The sequence below is a fragment of the Cajanus cajan genome, chromosome 6 (genome assembly GCF_000230855.2).
Source record: "Cajanus cajan strain Asha chromosome 6, NIPB_CcT2T_4, whole genome shotgun sequence".
Taxonomy (NCBI): Eukaryota; Viridiplantae; Streptophyta; class Magnoliopsida; order Fabales; family Fabaceae; genus Cajanus; species Cajanus cajan.
Genome location: NC_138522.1, coordinates 22,073,114 through 22,089,192, shown reverse-complemented (window position 1 = coordinate 22,089,192; position 16,079 = coordinate 22,073,114). Strand labels below are relative to the sequence as shown.

Below are 16,079 nucleotides of genomic sequence, written 5' to 3'. Positions count from 1 at the left end.
AAACTTGATTTTATACTGGTTCAGCCAATCCTGCCTACATCCAGTCCTCAAGTCTCCCACTTGAGATTTCCACTACTCTTGTAAACCTTACAAGAATTGAATCCTCCAACACCTCGAAACTCCCTTTCCTTGTGTTGAGATTCAAACACCAACAAGGAGAAAAACCCTTTCTCCTTTACAGATCCAATGATCTATTGAGTTTTACAGAATGACTCTCTTGAAGAGTGGATATTACACTTTTATGATCTTAAAGAACTCTTTATAGATTTTGCAAATGACTTTGGCCAAGTAGATTTTGTAAATGATTTTCACAATAGAGTTCCTCACTTTTCTCTGAAAAATTATAGGTATTTATAGACAATTGTCTCTTGAGTTATGTCTTTTCATGAAGAGTTGTAACTCTCTATAATTTTTTAGAAAATAGGCTCTGGTAATCGATTACAAGACTTGGTAATCGATTACAAGACTTGGTAATCGATTACAACGGTTAAAGTTCAAAATGTTTGAAACGTTGTATAATTTAAATTCAAATTTTGAAATTTTATCTTCTGGTAATCGATTACAAGGTCTAGTAATCGATTACCAGAACACATTTTGTATTTGTGACACTCTTACTACCCCAACACATATATTGTAATAATGAAAACTTACAAATAAATTTTTCAATTTCGGTAAAAGGGTTCACATGAGAATCTTCAAAATTATTCTTCAATAACCACAATAATAAAAATGAAAAGCAAGAGTTTACAAATTATTTTCAAAAATAATATTTACAATTCCAAATCCATATAAAAACCTATGTTCCAAAAATCCTCTGCCCCGATGTCACAATATTAGAGCATCCCCACAATTCAACTGTTGGCATTCTAGATGCCACTCGAAGCCGGATCTTCCTCACCTAAAACATCCACAATTTATACGATGAGAAAAGAAAATACCTATATGCAAAGCACGTACAAACACATCACAAATGTAATCTCATCATAACTCGTTGCTTAATAAAATATTTACAAGCATTCATATATATATCATAATTTATCAATCATTCATCATCTTCACATCTCAGTTCACAATTACATCAATCCATCACAAATCTTACAATTAACCCTATGCCAAGGTCACGCCTATAGCATCTCTTGCTCGAGGTCGTGCCACCCCCGACATAAGCATTAATTGCCTCACACATCCCACCCTATGCCAAGGTCACGCCTGTAGCATCTCTTGCCCAAGGTCGTGCCACCCCCGACATAAGCATGAGAAATCACACATCCTACACTGTGTCAAGGTCACACCTACAACATCTCTTGCTCGAGGTCGTGTCACCCCCGACATAAGCATGAGGAATCACCCATCCCATACTATGCCAAGGTCACGCCTGCAGCATTTCTTGCCTAAGGTCGTGCCACCCCTGGTCACAAGTGTGAGGAACCACAATCACATTCACATCCACATCCACATCTCAATTCCACAATACACACATAATCCACACAAAATAGTGGTTCACATACCCCTCAAGGAATTCACCATGAATCCTCATCCTCATCTAGATCATCAATTTTACCAAATCATGTAATAATAATATTTATCATCAATTTTACCAAATCATGTAATAATAATATTCATAAATTAATATAAAACCAGATTAAATCGCCAATTTAATATAATCTTAACCCAAACAATAAAACCCCTAATTTTTCCAAAACCTAACTCACAGGCACTTTTCTATGATTCCGTTCTCTCTCCCAGATCATCATTTGTACAAACTAATCATATATTCATAATCCTTAACACATACAGAATCATATAAAATCAATAATTCTCCAAATAGAAATAATTATAAAATTACTCATAATCCTAAGGACTCTTCCTCTACCCAATTCCCTCATGTAACTCTTCATATAAATAATTCCCTTTTCCCCGTACTTGGATAAACAGTGGCTAAAACTAAGGATATGGTTGATCTCCTCCGCTGGGTTCCCCTCGGTCTTCAGAGAGTGTAGAAGAAGAGAAGAGAGAAAAGAAGAAAAGAACTCAGAAAGAGGTGTGCTTTTTAGGAGTGGCAGAGTGCTCTATTTATAGGCATCAAACTTCACCAGAACGGCCCGTTCCAAATCCGGAACAGCCCGTTCTGGACCATTAACTCACGACTAAAAATCACATCCAAAACGGCCTATTCTCAAACCAGAACGGCCCGTTCTGGGGTGCATTTAATACTCACAACGGTCATATTTTGGAACGGCCCGTTCTCAACTCTGGAACGGCCCGTTCTCAATTTGGGAACGCCCCGTTCCAATTTGGGAATGCCCCGTTCCCAACTAAAATTTGTAGACAATTTTTGTATTTTGGAATGGCCCGTTCCAATTCTGAAATAGCCCGTTTCGGGCTACCAAAAGTATGTCTATTTAGTAATTTGGAACGGCCTGTTCTAATTTTGGAACGGCCCGTTCCGGCCTACTAAACCACCTTAATTGGGCTCTTGGCGTAGTAAAAATTGGGCTGTTACAGTATTCAGAATTTGAACTTTGAAGTTTCCTGTTCTGGTAATGGATTACAAGGTCTGGTAATGGATTACCAGAATATATATTTTTTATTGTTTCAAAAACTTTTATGTAGAAAACTTCATCTCAATAATTTTTTTCACAAATCTCTTTTAAGAAATGATTTGAACTAAAAGATTTAAAACTTGTTTAAATTTAAAGAAATTAATTTGAGATTTTTGAAAAATTATTCTCAAGGCCAAGCATACTTGCAATTCTAAAAGATTCTTTTACATTCTTAGCTAAGTTGATAAAACTTATCTATGTAACACTTGAGATCTTGTTCTTGCATCAACTTGCTTTAACTCAACCTTGATTCTTCTTCAATGCTTTATAATCACTTTGGCATCATCAAAACATTTGTGCATATTTTCTTCCATAAATATCTACGGTAGCCTGGTGATTGATCGACTAAAGTTTGAATTACGGGTAAGTGTAAAGGAATGTTAGTAATAAAATTAGCTAAGTATAGGTATTTACAGCTAAAATGTTTATTCTTGAAGTTATAATAATAAATTATATATAAATAAAAATGATCTCGCATATAAAATTCATATTATAATAAAATCTGTATAAATAAATATATTTATACATATAAATTATAAATTTAAATAATTTTTTAGTCTATGTAAAATAGGATATTTTTATTTTTAGTTTATTATATTTTTTTTAATTTTGTTCTTGTAAAAAAAAATTGTTTCATTTTTTTCTTTACTATCATATTGGCGGTTAAATCTATTGGAAAATTAGTCAAAAAGTTGTTGGGACCGAAAAAATTATATCATGAAAAAAGTCTATAATATAATTTTATTTAGTGACTTATTTTATTTTTAATTCTAAATATCATAATTACAAATGAGAAGTTAAAAAAATTCTTAAAAAATCTCTTATGTCGTAAAAAAAAAAGTTTAAAAATTCTCATATTAAAGAGTCGTTCTTATAGAAACATTCTTTTATTAAATAATAGTTCATTTTACCGTATGTTTTGGTTTGGTCCTCCACTTGTACTTTTACATTCCTTTATATTTTTGTTCTTTTTATATGTTGCAGATGAATAGTGTGATCTGAAGTGCTAACCTAGTTACGATCTCTTGACCATATAGTGATGTATTAGCATATTTATCTTTCTCAAAAAAAAATAATAGTTCTTAAAAACACTTTCGCATATGATAATTATTCTTTTATATATATATATATAAATGTTTTTTTTTAAGTTTCTTTTGAATATTTTTCATATGTTAGTTTCAACATTTTAAAATAACTGGAAGCTCAAAAGAATCAAAGTTTGATTAAAATCAAAACCATTTTAAATAATTTCTTATAAGAATTAATTACTTTTTTGTAAAATAAAAATAAATAAATTTTGTGATTATAAATACACACAAACTATAGCTAATGTTTTTCAAAATACACAAAAAAGAACTTATGCTTTTCAAAAGAAATTCTAAAAAATAAACAATCACTTGATACTTTTCATTATATTTTTCGATTTGTAAAGAAGGGGCCAATATTCATATACTAATATAATATGTAATTTATTTTATATTTGTCTCATCATATCATATTTTAAAATTATTTTTCTTTTCTTTAACTTTGTCTAAGCTCCAAAAATTTATAATAAAAAAAAAAAAAAAGCGAAGGTAAAATAGGATAGGGTTTGAATGGGTATTAAGGGTGTAGATTGGCACATTGAATGAAGCAAAGGTTTGGGGAATCTCTTGTTTCTTTATGGGATGGTTCCTTCTTTCTTTTTTGTTAGTGAGAGGCTGAAGAATATATGCTCAACAAGTGGAAACCGCTGACAGTAGGCTTCGCTACTTTTGTGAACTTTGTTGGTAACTAAGTGGAAAAACACAACACTGCAGAAATCAAATGAGTGCGTCTTCGTAATCACCAAATTCGTATGCATTAGTTTGCATGTTAAAGAAGTAAGGTATTAATTTCGACATAGATTAATAACTGCTTTAATCGTGATACCTTTTACCAATATTATGATTATTTGAAGAAGTATATATATTTTTTGTTGTGATTCTATATTTAAGAAAATAAATTAAAATTTTAATTTTTGTTAGAGTATAAATGTTGAACTAGTTGTACGAATTACTTTTGATGAGTTGCATTATTTTTTAATTATATATTAAAAATGATTTATAAACATAATATGTTGATATTTTTATATAAATAATTGTAATAAAATATTTATGTAAAAATATTAAAAATAATAACAAAACATTAATAAAAATAAAAGTAAAATAATTTTTTTACTATCATTTAATTAAAATATTTTTACTTGATTGTAAAAAAAATGTATAATAATATAATGTTTTAATTTTAATTTTTATTTTTTATATTTTTGCTATCATAATAATACAATACAAAAGTATAATCATGTAATGTAATGTTGGAGTGACTTGTAAATTTTTCTAAGTGTTATGACAATTAAGGACATCTTGTTGAACCTTTTGATCTCAGGCTTTCGATGTTTATGCTAAAATAGAAAAACTAATAAAGGTTTTATTCTTTCTAATTAAGGAATCAAAATTATGACAGCCAGATAAAATGGCTTTGGGAAGGATATTTCGAAAATAGAGATTAAACTACGACCAAGGGTTATGAAGGTTGAATTTATGAACAAAGTCCATTATTTTTGAAATTGCTATCAAAATCACCTTATAAGAAAATGACAGGAAAATCGACAAAGCTTTAAGTGATTGTCAATTTGATGGTTTCCTGGATGATGATATTTAAAAATACTTTTAAGTATTGAAGAATCAAGTTAAAAATGCTAAGAATGAAAGGTAGAAGGTCTAAACTCTTTTTAATTTATAGAATAACTCTTTAGTCTATTTTTTTTTTTGTATAATTTTTTCTTGTAAATATTTTTTTTTTAATTTTGACCTTATATTTTGGGTCAATTACTATAAGAATTTATTTTCTTATAATTTTTATTTTTAGGAGTGTAAATAGTATTTTTGGAGGGTATAACTAAAAAATGAGATATGTGCTTATTAGACTTAAATGGCTAATGAGAGAGTTTGACAAGGGGGTGTGGAAACACCTAGTTGGACGTCCACTTGGTGGATCACACCTCTAATAGTTCATTCAAGCTCCAATAAGTCACACGTGTCATACTTTTAGCACCTTGCCATGTGACTCTTCTAGATTTAAAATGTTGACATCTAGTCACTCCTTTTGCACCTTGCCATATGGAATGCTAGCATTAACTCTTTTAGATCTGGGATAGTGACGTTTTAGGAGGGAAATTCAAATTTGAAAATATAACTAGAGTTAGTTGTCTTAAGTACAAGTTAACCTAACTTTTGTTATAAGTAACTATGGCTAGCTTAACTTGCATCATAAGCTACCAAACTCTATATATGGATCATTCCATGTGTAAACTCATCACTTTTGAGTTGAATAAGAATTTGATTTCCAAAATTCTTTCTCAAAAGCTCTTAGCTCCCATCTTCGCATTTCTCCCTTATGAACTTTTATCAAGGAATTTGTCTTTGTGACAAGTTCTTCACCTTTTTCTTATCTTCTTAAAGGAGTGGTGCACCATCTTCTACACCTTTCCATCATTTTTGGTTCATCTTTGAAGTTTGAAGTTTCATGGGTGAAGATTAGAGCCTTAATTGAGCTAGTTGAGAAGATTCACCATGCATCTCTTCAATAATTTCATCATTTTTGGTATCATGAGCCTAGGTTCATCCATGAAGGTTAATTCTTATTTTTGTTTTGTATAGTTTTTCTCATATGTCTTGATTAGTTTTTGTTGAATAGATCTAATTTTTGTATGCTATTTTGATAGATCTAATTTTTGTATGTTATTTTGATAGATCTATACTTGTCTTGAAAATTTTAGTTCAAAATTTTTAGATCTAGTACTATATGAACCAAATTTTATTGTATAACCTTAGGGTTCATATTCTATGAGCTTTCCTTTGTATTTTGATATATGTGTTGTTGTGTTTGATGTATGAAACAAAAAAAATTGTGTAGTTATAGGATTTTATTTTGAAATCTATGCAAATGCATGTATCTTAGAAGTCATGTGTAGTTCTTGTTTGTCATTACTTCTAATTTTTCTTTTTCTTTTTAAATCTTGCGAAAAAAAATAAATGATATATACCTAGACTAAAACTATACGAATGTTTTTTGTCCTATAATCCTTGAGTTAGTACATGTTATTAGTTCATTAACATGTTCTTAAAAAGTTAGGTTTTCATGTCTTGTAGTTTTGAATATTTATTGTTTCCTCTAACTTCTAGTGATTGAACTCGAATTCAAATTTTGATGCTCTAAACTATTGTGGTTGTAGTAAAATGATGTTTGAACTTGATATTTGAAGTTCAAAAAGTTCCTAAAGTAAAGCCCTCAAAATTCTTCACCAATTTTTGATTCATTTTGAATTTTTCTACTCCTATATTCTTTTGCAATTTGGAGTTTCTCTTTTTGGAACATTTGTGACAAATTTCCAAAAACTTGTACAAGACAAAAGTGATCACAAATTTGTTCCAAAAGAAAAGAGAAGCAAATGTGTAAAAAAAAAAAAAGAGAGAAAGGAAATAGAAAAGAGAAAACAAGAAAAAGAGAAAAATATTTGCGATAAAAAATATATGTGGAGCATTATGTTAAAGAGAAAATTCAAAAATATTTTTTTTCATATTTCATTTAGCTTGAATTTTCATTTAATTTGAAACTGGATTTGAGTCTTTATTAATTTTGGGATCGAACTCTAGAACCATTCCTAGGACTATTCCTTTAAAGTTCTAGCTTCCAAGTTGTACCTTATTGTTTGCTTGTCTATTTTGTTGAAATTCTTTGAGCTTTGTCACATCAAATTCCACTTGAGTTTAGCTTTATTTTAATTGTGCATTTATTGTTTGTCTTTTATAAATTTCTCTAGTGTTGTTTTTGGTGTAAAATTTCCTAGTGAAGGCAATCAAGATACTTGCCACAAGGTAGCATCTTGGAATGTTGATAAAGGCCTAAGAGGACTTACTCCTTGGTTAAGACTATCTTTTGGGAAAACTTGAAGACCAAACTCTAAATAGAGGAGTGAAACACTAGAAGATTTCTTACACTAATGAGTTTGTTCTTTGTGTAGGAAAAGACTTGGAAGACTTGTTTTGCATTTAATTTCCTTTAACTTCTTTCTTGTAAAGGTCTTTCTCTTGAAAGTGGTTTTGAGAGGTTCTTAGTGTGTATTAAAAACTTCCAATTTTCTTGCAATTTTGTTTAGTAGTTTTCGTTAGTACTTGTGAAAGTGTATTAGGGGACTTATAAGTGTCTATCCCACTTAGGAGCACGTCTAGCTTACATACTTCACTTTCCTGATTGCTTCCTTTAAATTTCCTTTCAAATGTTTAGTGCTTAAGAGGTTCCAAAAACTTCTTAAAACACATTAGGTTGCAGTTTTTCTTACCTTAGGAAAATTCTTTTCTTCAAATTGCTTCATGCCTAAGAACATTTCACACATTTTTCAAAGTGGTAATGACTCTAGTTCACCTCCAAATCTTGAAAAACTCATGGATGAAATAAAGACACTAAAATATTGGAGAAAAAAGAAAATAAAAGAAAAACAAAAACAAAAGAAAGACATGGAAGAGATAGAGACACATCTAGAGCTTGAGATTAAAGATTTTAGAGAATAAAAAAGCTCTTAGAAAGGAAAAACAAGAAAAAAAAAATGGTATTAGTAGTAGCTCTTCCAAGAGTCATCGCGAGAATAGCTTAAACATAAGTGACTACTACTATAATAAGCCTAAGATTCATAGACCCAAGAAGGAATATAAAAGGGAATCTAAAGTGGATCTCCCACATTTTCATGGGAAGGATGATGTTGAAACTTACTTGGATTAGGAGATGAAAGTGGAATAACTCTTTGCCACCAAGTGAGTGAAGAGATAAAAGTTCCACCAACAACCCTTAGCTTTTAAGGGTATGCAATATATTAGTGGACCTCCATATAAAGAGAGAAAAGGCTCCACAACAAGTCACCTTTAAAGTATAGGAATGACTTTAAAAGTAACATGAGAAGGAGGCACATATTCTCCTACTATGGAAGGGAGCTTATGGATAGACTCCAATGACTGTCGCCACCCGCCGAAACGGACCTTGGCATTCGCGACGATGGTTGGACTCTTTTTAAGTTTTGAAAAATGATGGATTGTTAGAACGACTTATTCTCAAACTGAGACCTCATCGAACTAACAATTTTATTAAATGATTCACCAATCCATGTTAATCCCAAGCGGGACCCTCCATGGATTAGTGGTTTTCGCAAAAAGAAGGGTTCTTGGAGTCGCCACCAATGTTTTACTCAAAACATTGGAAAAAGGGATAAGGCAATTGATTTTCGCAAATCAACCATGGCCATTACAACCAGAGTTGGGTAAGGGAGTCGGTTACGTGCAGGGAAGGTGTTAGCACCCCACAACGCCCCTTTCGGGTTCCCTATGACGGATTATTTCATAAATAACAGTGTAAAATTACAAAATTACCCCTATTTATTAGAAACGATTATAAGCGGAATATTTACATGATGAAAATTCTAAATATGCAATGCAACAATCAGAAAGCGGTAAAAGAAGGGATTTGGAAAAGAAACCTTTGAAGCGTGCTTTTATATATTTAAACAGACGTTAGGAGGCTTTTTGGCGCTCCTTCCCACTACACGCTCGCTCGTTCCTTCCCTAAAGATTAATTTTTACTATGGAAATCAAAAAGATTTCCCTTCGACTAGTTCGAATCCTCAAGCTAAATGCTCAGAACTCAAGAACTTTGTCGGATCGGCTCTCGGAGAGACTTCTAGGGCAGAACACTGCTCAAAAACCCCAGAATACTCACCAAGAGGGTCCAAAAGTATGGAAAAAGTGTCCAAATGTGTGGAATGACGTCCAAATGACGTCCTATATATAGGAGTGAGGCGCAGTACGGCCTCTGACATCAATACGGCCCGTACTGAAGTTTTGAACTACAGTACGGCCGTATTGAATTCAGTACGGTCGTACTGAAGTTCAAAAACTTCAGTACGGCCGTATTGGTTTTAGTACGGCCGTATTGTAGTTCAAATTGTTCAGTACGGCCGTACTGAACTTCTAGGAGGCCGTATTGAGCTCCAATCCTCCCACATCCTTATTTTAAGCTACTCTAAGACTTCTAAACCTATGAAGAATCATCCTAGGGTCTTCCAGGGTCTTCCAGGAGTCCTTTCGGCTGACTTTCCTTCGGTCTTCGAGAGTCTTCGAGTCTTATTTCCGACCCGGACAATTTTAGGGGTCTACAATGACTCCTTTAAAAGAACATAAGTGTGGAAGAATATAGACAAAAGATGGAGTTGTACATAATCAGCGCATGCATAAGGGAAGAGGAAACAACCACCATAGCTAGGTTCCTCAATGGCTTGAGAATAGAAATTAGAGACAAAGTTGAGCTCTTTTCATATAGGGACCTTAATGACCTGATCCAATTATGCATCAAAGCTGAGCAACAACTCAAGAGAAAGTCCCCTTTAAAGAAGGGTTCCTCATCATTTTCATATTATAAGAAGTACCAATGAAAAGAAGGGTTCTTTTCAAAGAATTACCCTAAGAATGAATCATCAAAGGAAAAAAGGGATACAAACAAATCCTATCAAAAAAAGAAACCCCCAACACTAGTTCTAGGATAAGTAGCACCAAATATTTTAAGTGTCTAGGGAGAGGTCACATTGTCTCTCAATTCCCCACCAAAATGACTATGGTCTTGAGGGACATAGACCATGAAGAGACTACATCTTTTTCCTCCACCTCTAGTGGTAGTGAAGAAGAATGGGAAGATTGCTCAAGTGGAGAGGAAGATTATCTATGTGATGTTGATCTCTTGATGGTTAGAAGGTTTCTTGGAAGCCAACCTTGTGGGCTTAACCAATCCCAAAAAGAGAAGTTATTTCAAGCAAGATGCAAGGTTTCTCATCAAATTGTTCTCTCATTGTGAATAATGATTCATGTTGCAATGTGTGTAGCATAAGTTGGTTAACAAGCTAATAAAGATGATGTTTTTTATGATGTGGTACCTATGAAAGCGAGTCACATTTTGTTGGGAAGACCATGACATTTTGATAAAAAGAAAATAATAAAAAAGCTATTCATAATGGTCTTACCAATAAAATAATCCTCGCACACATGGATAAGAAATTTATGTTATATCCTCTTTCACCTTTACAAGTGGAAGATGATCAACTACAAATGCAACATAAGAAGGATAAAGAAAAAAAAAAGGAAAGGAAAAAAATAAAACAACCCTTAAAGAGTGAAAAGGGGAAAGAGAATGGAGGATAATGTCCCCTCTAAAGAAGTTGTCAAGAAAAATAGTTATTTTACAACAAAAAGTGATATTAAAAAAGCTTTCTATTTTGAATGACCTCTTTACCTTCTCCTATGCAATAGGATACTAGCTTGTATTGTCACAAAGACTGAGGTTGAGATTCTACCTTAAGGGGTTCAAAATCTTTTGAAAGAATTTAATGATTTATTTCCTCGCGAAGGCCTTAAGGGACTACCACCTCTAAGAGGAATAAAACATCAAGTATATTTAGTTCTTGGAGCAAGCCTACTCAATTTTCCAACTTTACAAGACTAACCAATAAATAAAGGAAATAGAATCTCAAGTTTATGATTTTTTGGAGAAGGGCTAGATTCAAAAGAGTCTCAATCTTTCTGCTGTTCTAGTGTTGCTGGTGATCAATAAAAATGGTAAGTGGAGAATGTGTTGTGACTGTAAGGTTATCAACAATATTATTGTTTAAGTATAGGCACTCAATCCCTAGGTTGGATGAAATGTTAGACAAACTTCATGGTGTAACCATATTTTTAAAAGTCATTATTATCAATAAGAATTAAAGAAGTAGATTAATAGAAAACTACTTTCAAGACAAAGTTTGGATTATATGAGTGGCTTGTCATGCCCTTTGGACTTATCGATGCACCTAATTTGTAGGATGTTATTCCCCATTCTAACTATAAATAACATTTATAGTGTGTTTGGATAGGGTAATTTTATGGAGTAATTCATTTATTTAAAGAATTTTAAATACTTCATGATTAAATGATTTGTTTGGATAAATGATTTAGAAAGAAATTCAAATCTTGTCATTTTTACGGAGTATTTTAATTAACTAAATTTGTAGAATTTGAAATTCCGTAAAAAAGTGGAGAATTTGAAATTTCTCCGCTCACGTTCGGTCATTCGCGAACGCACACACGCGGCTCACACCCTCTCACTCTCTCGCACGCAATGCTCGTGCTCACTCGCTCTCGTGATGCTTGGAGTCTCTCTCGTAACGCTCTTCTCTCGCAATGTTCCTTTCTTGCGATTCTCGTGATCTAAGCTCACTTTCTTCCGATTCTCTTGCTCATGATCATTGCTTTCCCTCTCGCTTATGATCCTTGCTTTTTCCCTCTTGCGCGGTATTCTTGATTTCTCCCTTTACTCAGGTTCATTTTTTCTCTCTTTCAAATTAGGGTTCCATTTGAATTTTTATTGAATTCGTTGTTGAATTTGTTATTGATTTGGGTTTATAAATGTTCTATATATATAGATATTACTATTATTGAACAGTGACTGCAAGTGGTAGACCACGTTTAAGGATTGATATTATTTTTCTGCTATATATGCCAGTAGGAACATAGTTGGAGCTGTAGAGCTTCCTTACCTTATGAATGAAGATTGAGATTAGAGTTATTTTTTTTTGCAGGTCAAATTTCAATTATCTAAATTGTAGTGGATTCGTTACTGCAATTCTAGAGACAGTTGATTAGATTATTTGTGCTGCATTTATCAGATGGATTTCTACTTGAACTTTATATTTGCTTAATAATTAGCATATATGCAGACTAAAAACTGCATATAGAATTCCATATTTTGTAAAGATTTTTATCTATTGAAGGTATACATTGCATTGCCTGAAACTTACAAATAATATGGTTAAATTTACTTGGGGCAGATTTTGCAGCAGAATTATCAAAGATATTGTATATTTCTGCTATACAAAAATAGGTTCATGATAGGTATTTTTCAAGGCAGAGGAGAGATATTATAAGGTGTCACCTTGGGCAGCTTCATCTTTTTTCCCCAACTTTTATCTCTGCTGCAAATTGGTGTTGGTTGCATTTTGATTCTTTAATTAAATAAAATCATTATATGCTCTTTCTCTTCCCATGTCTATACAATTGCCAAATTATGAATTATTGTCATGTTTATCTTGCATGCATGTAAATGTTAGTGTCTGGACTAGGTCTTTATGATTTATTAGATTGCGAGTTTCATTTACATAGGGTTTGTCAGATTGATAGTTGGCCTCTAATTCTTGGACTTTTCAAAGTTGGATTTTTTTATGTTATAACAATTCAACGAATGGTATTATGGAGTTTGAGTGTAGTATATAATCTTTGTTCTTTGTTAACTAGTTGGACAGACACAGAATATAGATGCGTTTCTGGGCTTTTTGAGGTATACCCTGGGGAAAGTATTTTTATTATTTCGGGTTTTAGTGATTGAAATTTTACCGGGTTTAATTTGTGCTAAAGAGAGAAAGATCGTTTTGCGCATTTTTGAGCTGTGATTTTCTGGGAGGTGCAACTGTGACCAAGTGACAGCATTGGGAAAATTCAAGTTCAACTCTAAATCATCCTTAAACAATATTTGATTAAATTACTTTATATGGTTTGGTATGCTGTTGCTGATTATTGCAAGCTGCCAATGTCTCTCGAAATACTTTTGCTATTTTGTATTTTATACAGGGGAGGAACTGGAATGATAGTTGTCAAAATCATTTTCCCCTTGTGATTATGTTCTCTGTTCTGAATTTATAATCCATCTTCACATTTTGCTATGTTGGTGCCTTGTTTGAGCATTCTTTGATTTAGTTTCTCTTCTCTGTTCTGATCTTGTGTCCGTGTCTTTGCTAATATTTAACTCTGTTTTCTGCCTTGCACAACTTAAGTCTGTTTCAAAAGAATAAATTTTTTTTGAGTCAAACCTTTATAATGATCCTGATGCTCCCACTGCCAGCAGCTCTTGCTTTCATACCAAAATGCATGATCATCCTCAATAGAATTGCAGTGGGATTATTGAGTTCATAGCTAGTCTTAATTACTGCCCCCACCTACTGCTTCCAAAGTAGGAATTAATTTTGTATCAAGTCGCATTGAAAATTGAAATTGGATGTGACATTGAGACAGGAGCAGAAGAGTGGGTTGGGGTGGAAGATCCACTGAGAGATAGTGGTGGATTCGAAGATTGAAAAGGATTCAGTTGTGAAGCCATGGAGTGGAAGCGGATCCAAGAATTTGTGTGGCTACTCTAATTTCAGTCAAGTAACAATAGTTGACATTTTATGCTACTTGGTGTATACTGATAATTTGATAAGGTGTCAACATGTGTGCTTCCGCACCCTGCTCTTTGTATTTTATGAGCACTTTGCATTCTGGAGCATGTGCTGTTTAGTTATCTGAGTTTTGCTAGCATCTGCCATATTTTTTAGATGTATTATATATTTAGTCAGCGATTGGCATTCTAGCATAGCAATAATATACGATATTGCATTTGAACAAAACTTCTTTTGATAGAATGTAGGCATTTTCAGCTTTGTATTTTTTTACTAGAGATGTTTCTAAACTAGATTCTGTTACATTGCAGACATGTCACTTTCTGGTATGACTTCAGTGGGAAATGATATGCATAATTATATTTATTTTTCTATTATTAACTTGTTTCTTTTTGTTTTTAAGGCGCATAAAGAAGCAAGACAGTTTCGATTTAAGGTGATTGTAAATTGGGATGATATAGTGGACTTGTGTGCCAAAGATAGAGCCACTGGACATGGAGCTGAGACTGCTATGGATGCTGATGAGGTCATGAGCAGAGAGATAAATGAAGGGGAATTAAGTTTAGAGGGTGCTAGTGATACCATATATTTAGATGAACCTGGTTTTACTACACAAAGAAGGGGTCAATCTTCAACTTCTACTAGTACACAATCTCAGAGGAGAAAGACAGGAGAAAAAGATGGAATAGCTAATTCGTTGAAAGAAGTGGCTGAATCTTTAAAGCGACTTGTTCAAGCATTTGATATTACGATTGATGAAGATGCTTTTATTCAAGAAGTGTTAGCTGAAGAAGCTTTGATACCAAACCTTAATCAACACCAATGGGCCAAAGCTGTTAAATGGTTATCTGACACTCCAAAACAGTTAGCTATTGTGAAAGCTCTTCCAATTGAGAAAAAGGCAGCTTATGTTTTAACACATATTTCTTGAAGTAATTTTTTTCATAACTTATTAATTTTAATTAATTTGATTGATTGTTGGAAGTTAACTTTCTAACTTTTTCATGTATTTTGTATGTTTCAAGTTTGGAGCTTTTATGCATTCCATGAATATTTGAATTTTATCATCAGGTCAGTTACTTACTTGACTTGATTTCTGACCATTTTCTAAATCCAATCTGTAAACTAATCTAAACCATTATTTCATGTTTAAGTTTTGCACCACGTTCCATGTGGCTCTTCATTGTTTTTAGATTAAACTCATGCTTAACATATTATTGTAGTTTATCATATATTATATACTTGTGTAAATTTAAAGTTGTGATAACAAAAAAAAAAGTCTTGTTATTTGAGTTTTGATCCTTGGTCTTATTATTATTGTTATTTATTTTTATTCTTTTGTAGGCTTTGCTTTTATGAGGAGGTGAAAATCTTTGGACTTGAAGTTGTGATCTTGATATCTTCGACGAACTATCTTTTATTTTTGTTATTTTAATATGAACATAAAATACATTTAAAATTTCATTAGTATTTGGTTTAAATTTGTATGAGATATTATGATTTTGAACCACCTATACTCAAAGTTAAACATTCTTATTATTTTTTTCTTAGTTTAAAATGAACTTATTTCATATCGTGAATCAATGTGTATTAATTGTTTTATATATGTTAATGGTATTTTGAAGTTTTTAAATATGTTGTGAATTTAAAATATTTTTTAAATTTATAAAGAAAAAATTGATTAAATATAATGTCTAATACTATTTTTGAATTAATTAAGATTTTCTAATATTAAAATTAATTTCTAATTATTAAATATATTTAAATAAAATTTAATATTAAAACTTTAACTTTTTAATAAATATTTAAAAATGAAATTTTACTTAGTAGAATTTGAAATACTTTATCCAAACAAGATAATTGAAATATAAGATATTGAAAAATGCTCTATCCAAACAAAATATTTGAAAAAGGAAGGGAATTCAATTGAGAGTAATTCAAATTCTAAGAATTTGAAATTCCTTGAATTTTAAAAATGATTTATCCAAACACAACATTAGAGTATTGCAACATCAATTCATTTGCTAGGCTAGCATTCTGTTGTGTTTGTGGTGAGCGCATGACAGTGAGTTGAGGATTACACTATGTAGCATCGTGATCCCATTATGAAGGATACGCAAAATTTGCCTATTTCTCTCCTATATTACTTTTTGGAGGTAATCTCTCTCCTC

The 16,079-nt window shown here is 32.0% G+C and overlaps 1 protein-coding gene across 1 annotated transcript; it reads left to right on the top strand.

Moving 5' to 3' along the window:
* The first annotated feature begins 11,905 nt into the window (after window positions 1-11,905).
* LOC109819160 (uncharacterized) lies at window positions 11,906-15,080 on the top strand. Its single transcript, XM_083076389.1, has 2 exons — window positions 11,906-12,016; window positions 14,312-15,080. The coding sequence occupies exon 2, from the start codon at window positions 14,420-14,422 to the stop codon at window positions 14,837-14,839; it is 420 nt and encodes a 139-aa protein (XP_082932515.1). The 5' UTR covers window positions 11,906-12,016; window positions 14,312-14,419; the 3' UTR covers window positions 14,840-15,080.
* Window positions 15,081-16,079: the final 999 nt, after the last annotated feature.